This window comes from Rhinoraja longicauda, chromosome 28 (assembly GCF_053455715.1).
Source record: "Rhinoraja longicauda isolate Sanriku21f chromosome 28, sRhiLon1.1, whole genome shotgun sequence".
NCBI classification, from domain to species: domain Eukaryota; kingdom Metazoa; phylum Chordata; class Chondrichthyes; order Rajiformes; family Arhynchobatidae; genus Rhinoraja; species Rhinoraja longicauda.
Genome location: NC_135980.1, coordinates 24,817,452 through 24,833,205, shown reverse-complemented (window position 1 = coordinate 24,833,205; position 15,754 = coordinate 24,817,452). Strand labels below are relative to the sequence as shown.

Here is a 15,754-nt window from a genome sequence, read left to right as displayed (position 1 = left end):
TAATGCAAGATAAATATGAAAACAGACGTTCTCATCCAAAAATCAAAACCATCACCAACACAAGTGGTAGGAACCGCAAATTAATACCCATCTCAGATCAGCATCTTATATGTTAACACATTGCCATGAAAACTCTTTGCAAATGATATTATCGAGTCATGAAGCACTTTTGCAGCAGCCCAGCGTATACGGTGAGATGGGGGTCACTGCGAATGAACACTGATGTAGTCAGGTTGAGGGTGGGGTGTGTGGTGCTGAGGTCAGCTCTCGCTCCTGGTGGGAACGTGCTGGCATCTTCAGCATGGCAGTAGCAAGCTCAGCCAAACATGCACTGGCCACTGAGTGCAACCTACACTTCATGCAATGCAAAGACCCAGCCCCAATTTATGCCCACATTTATTCACTAGGTAACAGAGAAAGCTTTTTTTAATACAAAATGCTGGAGTAACTCAGCAGGACAGGCAGCATCTCTGGAGAGAAGGAGTGGGACGCGTTTCAGCTCGAGACCCTTCTTCAGACTGAAGGGTCTCGACCCGAAACATCACCCATTCCTTCTCTCCAGAGATGCTGCCTGTCCCGCTGAGTTACTCCAGCATTTTGTGCCCATCTTCGATTTAAACCAGCACCTGCAGTTCCTTCCTACACAAACTTTTTAAATATATGGCAGCCTTAAAACTAACAGAATTAGGATGTGTCACAGTGGAAACAAGGAACTGCAGATGCTGGTTTACAACAAAAAAAAGAGACAAAGTGCTGGAGTAACTCAGCCGTCAGCCAACCTAGTTTAATCAAATGGTTCACCTATACATCCCAATAATAACTAAAGAACCATAAATCTAATAGTAGGTACAGTCAAACCATCGATGTAAGCACAGACCAGCCGCCAAACTACATGCATTGAAAGCATTGATGCAAAGAGGGACTGGTTTTGAAATGATAAAGGTGCAGCAGTATTAGAACAGCAGTTGTCTGTTAGACAGTGGGCGGCCATTCTCCATCTCTTCTCTGCAAGGCCAAGCTGTGGATAACTCCAATTTTGGTGACCTATTTTTTCTAAAATATCCTATGATTCATCTGAAGGTTGCAATCTCTACTTAGAAAACCATCCATCCAACCCATCATCCATCTTTCCTGTTCTCCTTCATCTGCCGATCCACTTCCTACACATTAAACATAACGTGTAGGAAATAAACGGTGACAAGCCAGAGCAGTTCCCATTGCTAATGGAAATTTGACCATTTGAGAATGGGGAAAGACTGACCATTTGAGAATGGGAAAGGTTGTTCAAATGTCCTGACCCGAAACGTCACCCATCCAGGATGGGAGCAGATGCTGGTTGAAACCGAAGATAGACGCAAAAAGCTGGAGTAACTCAGCGGGGGCAGGCGGCACCTCTGGACAAAAGGAACAGGTGACGGAAGAAGGGTCGACTATTCCAATCTCTCCGGTCAGACACTGTCTGACCCGCTGAGTTACCCCAGCCATGATGTGTCTATCTCACCCTTCAACACACCTGTGGAAGCTCACAGCGGCTCAGGAAGTCGTTGCCTTCGCCGCCTCAAGCCAGGAAGCACCTGGATGCCCCTGGCGCTGCTTAAATGCAAATACTACGCAAGGGGACAGCTGCGGTTTGCCTGGCCCACTGTGCCAGAGTGTGAGCAGTGCAAAAGCAAGGCAGGCGTGCAAGCGGCGTGAACCCGATACTCACTCACACACTGATACCCGGCTTTGCTGCTCAGCGGTTTACTGCACAGTGTGCAGTTGGTGGAGCTGGAAAAGGTTCCTGGCACTAACTCGTGACCATTGTTACACTTTCTCTTTTCTTTTGGACTTTCCTTTTCTTTCTCTTTGGTCTTACCCTAAAAAAGCAAAGGAACACAAAATAAAAACATTCACTTCAAAGGTTCAAAGCCATTCAGTCCCGTCATAGACAATAGACAATAGGTGCAGGAGGAGGCCATTCGGCCCTTCGAGCCAGCACCGCCATTCAATGTGATCATGGCTGATCATTCTCAATCAGTACCCCGTTCCCGCCTTCTCCCCATACCCCCTGACTCCGCTATCCTTAAGAGCTCTCTCCAGCTCTCTCTTGAATGCATTAATGAGTCATGAGCCTGTCCTGCCACTGAATTAGACGCAGCTGACCTGTACTTTAAGTCCGTTTACCTCCATCGACGCCTTAATCCCCCTGTTCAACAATTGCAAGTCTTTTAGTTTTAGAGATACAAGGGACAATTTATATTTATACCAAGCCAATTAGCCTACAAACCTGTAGGTCTTTGGAGTGTGGGAGGAAACCGAAGATCCGGAGAAAACTCACGCGGTCACGGGGAGAACGTACAAACTCCGTACAGACAAGCATCCGTGGTCAGGATCGAACCCGGGTCTCTGGCGCTGCAAGGCAGTAACTCTACCGCTGCGCCACCATGCCGCTCTTATCTCAGTGTCAATATTTTCAATGCATCCTTTCCCCCTCGCCTTTGCAATAGATTTCTGAGTGTGTGTAGGTACTTCTAGACATCAAACGTCTCGACATCATGGCGGCACGGTGGCGCAGCGTAGAGTCGCTGCCTTGCAACGCTTGCAGCGCCGGAATCCAGACTACGGGTGCTGTCTTTACGGAGTTTGCACGTTCTCCCCGTGACCTGCGTGAGTTTTCTCCGAGATCTTCAGTTTCCTCCCACACTCCAAAGACATAAATGTAAATTGACCCTAGTGTGTGTAGGATAGTGTTAAAGTGTGGGGATCGCTGGTCGGCACGGACTCGGTGGGGCCGAAGGGCCTGTTTCCACGCTGCATCTCTGCAACCAAAACGAAACTGTACAGCAAAGAAACAGGCCGTCCGGCCGACAACATCCAAGCTGAACATGATGCCAAGATAAACTAATCTCACGTAATCGATACCCTTCCATTCCTTGCATGTTCATGTGCTTATCTAAAAGTCTCTTAAACACCGCCATGTTATCTGCCTCCACCACCACCCCTGGCACCCACCACCCTCTCTCTCAGAAAACCTGCCTGGCAGATCCCCATGAAACTTCCCCCCTCTCTCCTTACACCTATGCCCTCTAGTGTTGGACATTTTCACCACACAATCTCCTCTACACTTTGCCCCTCTAATCTTTGACATCTCCTCCAAGGGAAAAAAAGGTTTTTACCATCTACCCGATGTGTGCTTCTTCTTATTTTACATAAACTTCTATCAGCTCTTCCCTCAACCTCCAGCGTTCCTGAGAAAATTATCCAAAACTACCCAACCTCTTCTTCAGTCTGAAGAAGGGTCTCGACCCGAAACGTCACCCATTCCTTCTCTCCCGAGATGCTGCCCGACCCGCTGAGTTACTCCATTCGGCCCATCGGGTCTACCCGCCATTCAATCATGGCTGATCTATCTCTCCCTCTCAGCCCCATTGTCCTGCCTTCGACCCATAACCCCTGACACCCGTACCCTGTCAATCTCCGCCTTAAAAATATCCACTGACATGGCCTCCTCGGCAGGCTGTGGCAATGAATTCCACAGATTCACCACCAATTATCATTCATCCTCAACATATCATTAATCATAAAAGCATGTTGGACTGTCTCAGAGGGCAGCTAAAAGCCGACCATTTTGGTGGAACTGGACAAAGTTCAAAGTCGGACAAACTGGCAGGTTTTCTTCATTGAAGGATGTTAGTCAACTATCCCTGGCAAGTGTTTTCAAGAGAGAGTTAGATTTAGCTCTGAGAGCTAAGGGAATCAAGGGATACGGGGAAAAAGCAGGAACGGGGTACTGATTTTGGATGGTCAGCCATGGTTACATTGAATGGCTCAAGGGACAAAATGGCTGACACCTGCACCTTTTGTTCTATGTTTCTATGTTTCTATTTGTAGTATTATCTGATTTAATTGGATAGTGTGCAAAAACCTCAGTACACATGACAACAATGCAACCTAATCTTAAACTGAGATTTTTATTTTTTAAATCAGCTTGTTTCACTGGTGCTATGACTGAGAATAGAGATTTATTTCGTTTTCCACAGTAAAGTTTGAATAGACGTTAGACGTCTCTGGATCAAAAGTCTAGGTAACTAATTGCTAGCCCAGTACCTTTATGATTCCACCACCACATCCTTTATGCAGCAGATGAAGAGCTGAATCTATCCATCTGATACCTATTCCCTGTACCGAGATATCATTAAGGTGAGGAGGCATTGCCTGTTCTACGAGAAAGGGCCTGAATCCAGAGAATTCATTTTACATTGAGGTAAGAGAGCACACAGCCGTCTAACATAGAATGCTTTCTGGGCAAGACGGGAAAATCCCACAATATTTACACGTCACCCAGGCACATTTGAAAGCAGTTCCCTGCAACCATTCTCACCTTATCTTTGAAGGAGCCCGTCACCCTGTTCTTGAGAGAGCTTAATGTTCTCTTCACTTTTGTTCCTTTCTCGGGTCGATCGGTTTTGTCACCATCCTCTTTCCTTTAAAGAGAGGGGGAGAAAGTTGCAAACGGACACAGCCAGATTTCGTGGACAATTGGGTTTGGTTTCGTTTAGCTGAGCGATACAGTGTATAAACAGGCCATTCGGCCCACCGAGTACATGCCGATCAGCAATCACCCATACACTAGTTCTGTCCTGCACACGACGGAGAATTTTACAGAAGCCAATTGACCCAGAAACCTGCACGTCTTTGGAACGTGGGAGGATCCCCGTGCATTCCCTTTTCTCCCACTATCTCCCACCACCTTCCTCCATTCCCCTCCTTTGTATACTCCCATCCCATCCTCAAGTTCCCCGTTTCCCTGTGGTCACCCCTCTTTCCCCCCCCCCCTCCCCGTCCTCTTTCACCCCATCCATCCCTCTAGCTTTACGTTTCACTCCTCCTCTCCCCTCCTTACACTTTTTGGTCTCCTTGGTCATCTGTTGTCACTTATTCCACGCATCCCCTCACCTGTATCCACCTATCACTTGCCAAGCTTTGTCCAACTCCCACCTCTCTTTTCCAGCTTTCACCCACATTCTCCAATCGGTCTGTCTGAAGAAGGGCCCCCACTATCGGACTATCGTCTATCCGTTCCCTCTTTAGATGCTGCCTGACCCCCCCCCCCCCCCGCGTTCCTCCAGCACTTTGTGAGTTGCTCACGACTCCATCACCTGCAGTTTCTTGTGCCCACATACTTTGAAGGGTTCTCTCTGGAATTTTGGCCAACAACCAAAGCTTCTTTAAACTTACTCGGCAAGGAATTCCATCCAAGTGAGATCGTGTGCGGCGGCAGACGGGCGTAGCTGTCCAGATCCCGACGATGATCTTGCACTGCAGAAAAAAGAGGACCAGTCAGAACAAGGTGAGCACCCTGGGGCACGAGTAAAGAAGCCTTCATCACTGCTCCATGTTAGGAAGCTGAGGTGAGGGTACGGGTGGCACATTGGACGCAAGCCCAACAACTGACTCCAGACACACAATGTTGGAGTAACTCAGCGGGCGGGACAGGCAGCGTCTCTGGAGAGAAGGAATAGCAACCTGAGGCCAGTTCGCCAATAAATATCAGATAAATTGGAAAACCTTCGGTTGAACTTGGGATTAAAAAAAAAAAAATTGTAAAAGAGATTGCGCGTATCGTGAAAAATGTTAGAGAAATGTAAGTTCTGGAGGTACGTTATAGTGATGACTGATGTCCTCATAGTCCATTCTTTAGCAGAGGTCTGTGGATAGCAAACAGGACCAGGAAGTATAAGAAAATAACTGCAGATGCTGGTACAAATCGAAGGTATTTATTCACAAAATGCTGGAGTAACTCAGTAGGTCAGGCAGCATCTCAGGAGAGAAGGAATGGGCGATGTTTCGGGTTGAGGCCCTTCTTCAGATTGATGTCAGGGGGGGCGGAACAAAGGAAGGATATAGGTGGAGACAGGAAGATAGAGGGAGATCTGGGAAGGGGGAGGGGAAGAGAGGGACAGAGGAACTATCTAAAGTTGGAGAAGTCGATGTTCATTCCACTGGGCTGCAAACTGCCCAGGCGAAATATGAGGTGCTGTTCCTCCAATTTCCGGTGGGCCTCACTATGGGAAGGACTTCTCTCTATTCACCTCCCATCCCAGGGAACGCAGGTCTCAGCCCGTTGCGGGTCCCGTGGGCAGATGTCAATAGCAAAGTGAACACGGAATTGTTATCCTGAGCCAGCAGATGTAAATAGTTTGCTAAAAATAAATGGCAGCACGACTTCTCAAACTGAGCAGGTTGGGCAGCAGAGTGGAGAAGAGAGTGCAGCCACCCCAGTGCTGGTGGGGACTGGGGTTGCAAAGCAGCGCATGAAGCAAGTTACAGGGACGCACACCTGCTTGACTGCATTGTTACACTGTCTGAGGGGAGGGAGAAAATTAGACTGAATGAGCGATCGACGGAACCATTGGAACGCAGTCTTATGCTCCCGCTAGGGGATTTTGCAGAGATAACCCTCTCCCCTTTGTAATATCTATTGTAATATCTATTTGTAATATCTATCTCGCTGGAATTTAGAAGATTGAGGGGGAATCTTATAGAAACTTACAAAATTCTTAAGGGGTTGGACAGGCTAGATGCAGGAAGATTGTTCCCGATGTTGAGGAAGTCCAGAACAAGGGGTCACAGTTTAAGGATAAGGGGGAAGTCTTTTAGGACCGAGATGAGAAAGTTCTTTTTTCACACAGAGAGTGGTGAATCTGTGGAATTCTCTGCCACAGAAGGTAGTTGAGGCCAGTTCATTGGCTATATTTAAGAGGGAGTTAGATGTGGCCCTTGTGGCTAAAGGGATCAGGGGGTATGGAGAGAAGGCAGGTACAGGATACTGAGTTAGATGATCAGCCATGATCATATTGAATGGTGGTGCAGGCTCGAAGGGCCGAATGGCCAACTCCTGCACCTACTTTCTATGTTTCTATGTACTTGAGTCTGAACTGATTGTATCTATGTTTGATATATCTGATGTGTTGGATAGCATGCAAAGCAAAGCTTTATACTGTACCTCTGTAGATGTGACAATATTAGTTTAGTTTAGGTTATTATTGTCATGTGTACTGAGGTACAGTGAAAAGCTTTCTTGTTGCGTGCTATCCAGTCAACGATAAGACAATAAATGATTATAATTAAGCCATCCACAGTGTACAGATACAGAATAAAGGGTATAATGTTTAGTGCAAGATGAAGTCCAAAAAACGTTCGATTAAACGTAGAAACATTGAAACATCGAAAATAGGTGCAGGAATAGGCGATTCAGACCTTCGAGCCAGCACCGCCATTCAATATGATCATGGCTGATCATCCAAAATCAGTACCCCGTTCCTGCTTTTTCCCCATATCCCTTGATTCCCTTAGCCCCGAGAGCTAAATCTAACTCTCTCTTGAAAAAGAGAGCTTGAGGGTCTCCAATGTGGTAGATGGGAGGTCAGGATCGCTCTCCAGCTGGTGAGAGGATGGTTCAGTTCATAAGGTCATAAGTGATAGGAGCAGAATTAGGCCATTCACCCCATCAAGTCTACTCTGCCATTCAATCATGGCTGATCTATCTCTCCCTCCTAACCCCATTCTCCTAGCCTTCTCCCCATAACCCCTGACACCTGTACTAATCAAGAATCTATCTCTGCCTTTTAAAATATCCATTGATATTGCCTGATAACAGCTGGGAAGAAACTGTCCCTGAACCTGGAGGTGTGCGTTCTCAAACTTCTGTACCCCTTGCCTGATGGGAGGGGGAGAAGAGGGGGTGACGAGGGTGAGACTGGTCCTTGACTATGCTGGTGGCCAACAACCTCAGTATCTAAAGGGCCAATTACTTCATTCATCAAAGCCATTTAAAAGGACTTTCAAGATTAACAAAGGCCTGAACTCAAATATTTTAAGGCAAAGGGGAAAATATTTAATTTAAGGTGAAAAGATTTAATTCAAGGTGAAGGGGAACAGATTTAATAGGAATCTGAGGGGGTAACATTTTCACACAGTGGGTGGTGGGTGTATGGGACAAGCTGCCAGAGGGGATAGTTGAGGCCGGGACTATCCCAACGTTTAAGAAACAGTTAGACAGGTGCATGGATAGGACACGTTTGGAAGGATATGGACCAAACGCAGGCAGGTGGGACTAGTGTAGCTGGGACATGTTGGCCGAAGGGCCGGTTTCACACTGTATCACTCTATGACTCTTTTATAGTTCACCTCCAAATATAATGGAGGCATGAGCAATCGATCTCCACCAGTGAGTCTGCAGCACACCCAGGCAAGAGGGGAGAGTGTGGAGCCCAGAGGTCAAGGTTAACGCTTCCTCTGCTCCATTCCAGAGTCATCAGGCCTCCTGTTGGCTCCAGATGGGTGATGCCAGGTGTTGAATTTATTAACAAGTTTCTTTGATGACTTCAAGCTCCTTAAAGCTTGCAAGCCTGGCTCTTGATCCTAGCCTGGGCGAGGGTGTTAAGGAGGAGTGGAAAAGAATGAGGTCAGGTGGAAGCATTCTTTATAAAGGTGATTCACCTGCCTGAGGAAGATGATACAGGTCAATTGCTTTGGGAAGAAATGCACCCAATGTCCCTGATGATCGTTGGAACTCAGTTTCGTTGGAGAGGATTATCGCACTCCCCTGTTGCCAACTCACAGGCAGTGTTCCTCCCTTTGCTCCATTTCTGTTTGAAAGCATTTGAAAGACACATGGACACATGGATAGGAAAGGGTTCGAAGGAGATGGGCCAAGCAACTGGGACTGGCTTAGATGGGGCACCCTAGGTGGCAAGGATGGATTGGGACGAAGGGCCTGTTTCCGTGCTGAATGACTTTGGTCACTAAACATCTTGTTGTCAGTTATTGAAATGTTAAATGGGGTGTGACTAACCCATGATAGGCCTTCAGTTCGTGCAGAACTTGTTGGACCAACCTGGAAGGCAAGGAGAAAGAAACAATGTCAACTGACGTGTCTATCACCTTCCGGGTGATGTTTGGCTTCATTGACTTTGATGTTAAGCTCCCTCAATAAGTCACAAGTTCACAAGCTGTAGGAGTAGAATTAGGCCATTCGGCCCATCCAGTCTACTCCGCCATGCAATCATGGCTGATCTCTGCCTCCTAATCCCATTTTCCTGCCTTCTCCCCATAATGCTCGACACCCATTCTAATCAAGGATTTGCCTATCTCTGCCTTAAAAATATCCTCTGACTTGGCCCCCAGGGCCCTCTGTGGCAATGAGTTCCACAGATTAACTGCCCTCTGACTGAAGAAGTTCCTCCTCACCTCCTTTCTAAAAGAGCGCCCTTTCATTCTGAGGCTATGACCTCTGGTCCTAGACTCTCCCACCAGTGGAAACATCATAATAGCTCCCCCTGGAGGATCAGCTGTCATGCAGACCACGAGGGTCACATGTCTCCCTTGTCTCCAAGGCCACGGAGTTCATCCCCAGTAAATGGCACCGTAAATGGATGTGGTTAAACGCCATGCATGCACCACATATTTATCTCCAGGATGGTCGGTGTTTCTTTACCAACCTACTTTGCCCTGTACTTTCTTCCTTTTCTCTGTTTAGTTTAGATTAGTTTAATTTAGAGATACAGCACGGAAGCAGACCCTTTGGTTCACCGAGTCCGCACAGACCATCAATCACCCGTTCACACGAGTTCTATGTTATCCCACTTTCTCATTCCCTCTCGACACATGAGAGGCAATTTTGCAGAAGCCAATTAACCTACGTCCGTGGGATGGATGTGGGAGGAAACCGAAGCACACGGAGAAAACCCATGCAGTGTTAGTGGGAACGTGCAAACTCCGCACAGACAGCACCCGAAGTCAGGATCAAGCTTGCGTCTCTGGTGCTGTGAGGCAGCAGCTCTACCAGCTGCACCATTGAGGTGCCCAGGGAGGGGTTGAAGAGATGAGTGAGGTGAGAAAAGAACCGAGTGAAAAATAATCGAGATCATCCTGCTGGTAAAAGACTCATTTGCAGTCAGTTCTTGACAGATTAGTGCGAGGAACAGTGAAGCTGGCTCCCATTTATACGTACAGGCGGTCAGGCTCCAGATTTTCTTTCTCCTCTTGATTCTCTGTGGACGTTTTGGATTCTGGGATGAAGGAAAAGAGAGAAGCTAAAGTGATTCCATGCTGACACAGAGACACCCAGAATGAAACCTTCATTTCAAAGCAATTAATTCAGAAAGAATGTAATAATCAGAGTCAGTGCCCAGAGTCATTGTGGATGATCAGCCATGATCACTTTGAATGGCGGTGCTGGCTCGAAGGGCCGAATGGCCTGCACCTATTGTCTATTATTGCCTCAAACTGTGGGACATGTTGCAGAATAATGTATAAGAAAATAACTGCAGATGCTGGTACAAATCGAAGGTATTTATTCACAAAATGCTGGAGTAACTCAGCAGGTCAGGCAGCATCTCGGGAGAGAAGGAATGGGTGACGTTTCGGGTCGAGACCCTTCTTCAGACTGACATTATTGCAGAGTAATGTTCTTCACTTGAGAGTGAGAGTCTTGTTCCAAAGTGGGGGTTTAATCCTAAAGGAAGGGTCTGAGGGTCTCAGGTTTTTTGGGGGTTTTTTCACACAGAGAGTGGTGAATCTGTGGAATTCTCTGCCACAGAAGGTAGTTGAGGTCAGTTCATTGGCTATATTTAAGAGGGAGTTAGATGTGGCCCTTGTGGCTAAAGGGATCAGGGGGTATGGAGAGAAGGCAGGTATGGGATACTGAGTAGGATGATCAGCCATGATCATATTGAATGGCGGTGCAGGCTCGAAGGGCCGAATGGCCTACTCCTGCACCTATTTTCTATGTTTCTATGTAGGGTAAGGGCCTATCCCAGATTGAGGGTCCCCTCTCCCTGAGTGAGGGTCCCGGTCTCAGAGTGAGGGGCGGCGCACGGAGACCTACCGACCCGCACGTCTCTGGGATGTGTGAAGAAACCGGAGCACCCAGAGAAAACCCACGCGATCACGGGGAGAATGTGCACAGGCAGTACCCGAGGTCAGGTTCGTCAGAGATTTGTAAATCTGTGGAATTCTCTGCCTCAGAAGGCAGTGGAGGCCAGTTCTCTGAATGCTTTCAAGAGAGTGCTAGATAGGGCTCTTAAGGATAGCGGAGTCTGGGGGTATGGGGAGAAGGCAGGAAAGGGGTACTGATCGAGAATGATCAGCCATGATCACATTGAATGGCGGTGCTGGCTCGAAGGGCCGAATGGCCTACTCCTGCACCTATTGTCTATTGTCTATTGCCTCCGGCGCTGTGTGAGGCAGCAGCTCCACCCGCTGCACCACTACAGCGTGAAGGCTGGGATGAGTCGAGAGCTCAGCGTCTCTCAAGGTAGGGCACTGGCCAAGCGAGGAAGCAGCGGTCACAGAAGTGGTGCTTGGGACCTGGTCGAGCGCCTCACCAACCTGTACATTGGGGTGCCGCCATGTTGCGGGAAGAGTGATTTTGAATCCCCATGAAGGAATAGGCAGAGCTGGCGTTCGATCGTGGCCTCATCTCTGTTCCCTGCATCTCCTGGGGACAACAAGCAAAGGCATCACCACCACAATCACTGGAATTCACCCTCGTGGAATTATAAGTGTAGAAGGAGGACATTTGGCCCATCGTGTTTGTACTATCCAGGCCGAACAATCCCTTCAGTCCCATTCATTTGCCCTTCCCTAAACCGTTAGAAATCATTCTTTCAAGAGGAATCGAGAACCCGAGGGCATAGGTTTAAGGTGAGGGGGGGAAAGATTTAATAGGAAGCTGAGGGGTGACTTTTTTACACAAAGGGTGGTGGGTGTATGGAACGAGCTGCCGGAGGCAGGGACTATCGCAACGTTTAATAAACATTTAGACAGGTGCATGGATAGGACAGGTTTAGAGGGATATGGGCCAAACGCCAAACGCGGGCAGGTGGGACGAGTGTAGATGGGGCATGTTGGTGGGCTTGGGCAAGTTGGACCGAAGGGACTGTTTCCACACTGCGTGGCTCTAAGACTCTAAGTGCCATTCCCATTCCTTAGATAGTTTATCATTATTGTCACGTGTACTCAGGTACTGATTGATCATACATGGAAACAAGCCCTTGCCCCACTGAGTCCATGGGCACACTGTTCATCCGCTCACACGCTAGTTCTACACTATCCCACTTTCTCATCCATAATAGAGGCTATTTTAGAGAGGCCAATTAACCTACAAACCTACGGCTATTTGGAACGCGGGAAGAAACCGGAGCACCCAGAGGAAACCCATGCGGTCGGTCACAGGGAGAACGTACAAACTCCGTGCAGACAAGCACCCATAGTCAGGATCGAACCCGGGTCTCTGGCGCTGTAAAGGCGGCAGCCCTACCGCTGCACCACTCTTTGTCTCAGTCGCAGCACTTCAGGTCATGAAACTGAATTCAACATTTGCACGCCCACTTGACAACTCCACTGTGTGTTCTCCACAGATGCGACTGTATCTCTTTCTTTCAATTTGTTTCTTTTTTTCTCTGCCTCCAACTGCCAGATTTAAAATTATTACCTTAACTGTGAACTTCATCCAATCACAGATTTCCCCCTCTCTTCTCTCCACCCTCTCCCACTCTGCAACTTAACAAGCTCGTCCTCTCACTTCTGCAGTTCTCACGAATTTTGGCCTCCGATCCAAAAACACATTACCTCTGTTTCTCTCTCCACGGCCGCTGCTTGCATCTGAATGTTCTTCAAGAGCCCCAACACCTCCTCCTTCCTAACCTCAAACTGCCCTTGCATGTTATCGAAACGTATAAGATTATTAAGGGGTTGGACACGTCAGAGGCAGGAAACATGTTCCCAATGTTGGGGGAGTCCAAGGAGCCACAGTTTAAGAATAAGGGGTAGGCCATTTAGAACTGAGATGAGGAGACCCTTCTTCAGACTGATCACGTTTCGGGTCGAGACCCTTCTTCAGTCTGAAGAAGGGTCTCGACCCGAAACGTCACCCATTCCTTCTCTTCTGAGATGCTGCCTGACATGCTGAGTTACTCCAGCATTTTGTGAAATAGACAGAGTAAGAAAGCAGTTAAAAATCCTCCGGGATTTTCAATTTCATAAATGCAGGCAAGAACAAAGAGGTCATGATGAACTTTGGTTCAGCCACAAATGGAATATGGTGTTCAGCTCCGGGAGCCACTTTTTATCACGGACGCGAGGGCAGGGTTTGGCCATTCGACCCCTCAAACCTGCTATGTCATTTAATAAAGCGACTGCTGATCTGAATGTAATCTCCGCACTGCGTTCCTGCCTACAGCCGTTCACTCCTCGTTTCCCCAGAATCTGTCTTCCTCTGCCTGACAACACTCTGTCTCGGCCTCCACCAGCCCTCTGGGGGAGAGAGCTGTAAAGATCCACTGAGATCTCTGAGAGATATATCGCCTCATCCGTCTTAAAGAGGTGACTTCTTATTTTTAAATGGTGACCCCTATTTCTCACTCACGAAGGAACATCCTTTCCATAGACGACTATTGTTATTATTGCGATATTAATGTTTGTTTGTTTTTTAACGTGTATGTATTTGTGTGCGTGTGTGTGTGTATATATATATATATATATGTGTGTGTGTTTGTCTATTAGTATGTGTATTATATGTGTATTATTTGTGTATTAGTATGTGTATGTGAGTATGTGTATGTGTATATATACACATGCTGAACTTTTTTTCTCGTTTATAATATTGTTTACAGTGTACTATGTTTACATATTCTGTTGTGCTGCTGCAAATAAGAATTTAATTGTTCCATCTGGGACACATGATAATAAAACACTCTTGGCATCCATATAGTCAAGTTATTTCAGAATTTATGCAATTAAATCAATTCCCCTCACATTGCAACAACTAGAGAGCAGTCCCGATCTACTTTCTACCTCATTGGAGACCCTCGGAATATCTTTGATTAAACTTTGCTGGACTTTATCTTGCACTAGACGTTATTCACGTTATTCCTTTCATCATATATCATATCATATATATACAGCCGGAAACAGGCCTTTTCGGCCCTCCAAGTCCGTGCCGCCCAGTGATCCCCGTACATTAACACTATCCTACACCCACTAGGGACAATTTTTACATTTACCCAGCCAATTAACCTACATACCTGTACGTCTTTGGAGTGTGGGAGGAAACCGAAGATCTCGGAGAAAACCCACGCAGGTCACGGGGAGAACGTACAAACTCCTTACAGTGCAGCACCCGTAGTCAGGATCGAACCTGAGTCTCCGGCGCTGCATTCGCTGTAAAGCAGCAACTCTACCGCTGCGCTACCGTGCCGCCCAGTGCTCTACCGTGCCGCACTGTATCTGTACACTGTGGACGGCTCGATTGTAATCATGTATTGTCTTTGCGCTGACTGGTTAGCACGCAACAAAAGCTTCTTACTGTACTCGGTACACGTGACAATAAACCAAACCAAACTAAAATAAACATTGCTCTGATCTGTGGCAATTGCAAACATTGCCTATCCAACATTTCCCATAAGATAACCCTCCCATTCCAAGAATTGGTTGAATAAATCTCCTCTGAACGGCATCTGGTGTATTAACATCCATCATAGGGTAAGGAGACCAATGCTGTACTACACTCTGCAAGTGTGGTCTCATCAATGTCCCATATAACGGCAGCATAATGTGTAGCAAGGAACTGCAGATGCTGGTTTAAACCGAAGACAGACACAAAATGCTGCAGTAACTCAGCGGGACAGGCATCATCTCTGGAGAGAAGGTATGGGTGACGTTTCGGGTCGAGACCCTTCTTCAGACCCGAAATGTCACCCATTCCTTTTAACCAGAGATGCTGCCTGTCCCGCTGAGTTACTCCAGCATTTTGTGTCTATCTGCAGCATAAGCCCTATACCTCCTGTATTCATTTCTCCGTGTTAGAATCATTAACAATCCCAATTACTTACAGTACCTGCATCCTAATCTTAACCTACAAACCCATACGTCTTTGGAGTGTGGGAGGAAACCGAAGATCTGAGAGAAAAATCCACGCGGTCACGGGGAGAACGTACAAACTGTACAGACAGCACCCGTAGTCAGGATCAAACCTTGGTCTTCGGCGCTGCAAGCACTGTAAGGCAGCAACTCTACCGCTGCACCACCGTGCCACAAAAGGTTGTTGGCATGGTTCTAAAGCCTTTGGCTTACACAGGAGTGTCAGGAGCCATAGCCAGCTGTGAACCTGTGGAATTCTCCGCCACAGAAGGCAGTGGAGGCCAATTCACTGATGTTTTCAAGAGAGAGTTAGATTTAGTTCTCAGGGCAAACGGAATCAAGGTACATGGAGAAAAAGCAGGAATGGGGTACTGATTTTAGATGATCAGCCATGATCATACTGAATGGCGGTGCTGGCTCGAAGGGCCGAATGGCCTATTCCTGCAACTATTCTATGTTTTTTCCATGTCTGGAGGTGGTTGCAGTGCTGACCAGGATTTGCCTCTTGTTTTCATTTAGAACAATGTGGTCTTTAACGTTGGGACAAATTGTTACCAGCTTCTTGACACTTTGCACAAGAAGGGCCAAAGTCAGTTGAAAACAGACACTTTCAAGCGTTTCCCACACTCCTTGAATGGACAATTACTAACAGATGTGGGAGGGAGGTCAGATGGTCTGAAATCTGTTTTCGGTATAAAATAGATGCCACGCATTAAATATGTTTCATAGTCACCGCTGATTGATTTCCACAAGGTAGTATCAAAAGAAAATATCACAAATGCTGCAAATACTGAATAAAAACAGATAACGCGAAAACAGCTCAAAAAAAGGTCGAGCAATATCTGAG

General features: G+C 47.1%; 1 protein-coding gene across 1 annotated transcript in view; it reads right to left on the bottom strand.

The window, feature by feature from the left end:
- Positions 1 to 15,754, bottom strand: part of arhgef18b (rho/rac guanine nucleotide exchange factor (GEF) 18b) — a 154,245-nt gene that overhangs the window by 71,981 nt on the left and 66,510 nt on the right. The window contains exons 5-10 of the mRNA XM_078423729.1: positions 11,377 to 11,485; positions 9,998 to 10,055; positions 8,840 to 8,881; positions 5,221 to 5,301; positions 4,364 to 4,466; positions 1,709 to 1,859 (exon numbers count right to left, since the gene is read on the bottom strand). Coding sequence (XP_078279855.1) covers positions 1,709 to 1,859; positions 4,364 to 4,466; positions 5,221 to 5,301; positions 8,840 to 8,881; positions 9,998 to 10,055; positions 11,377 to 11,485 — 544 coding nt within the window. The remainder of the gene's footprint in view (positions 1 to 1,708; positions 1,860 to 4,363; positions 4,467 to 5,220; positions 5,302 to 8,839; positions 8,882 to 9,997; positions 10,056 to 11,376; positions 11,486 to 15,754) is intronic.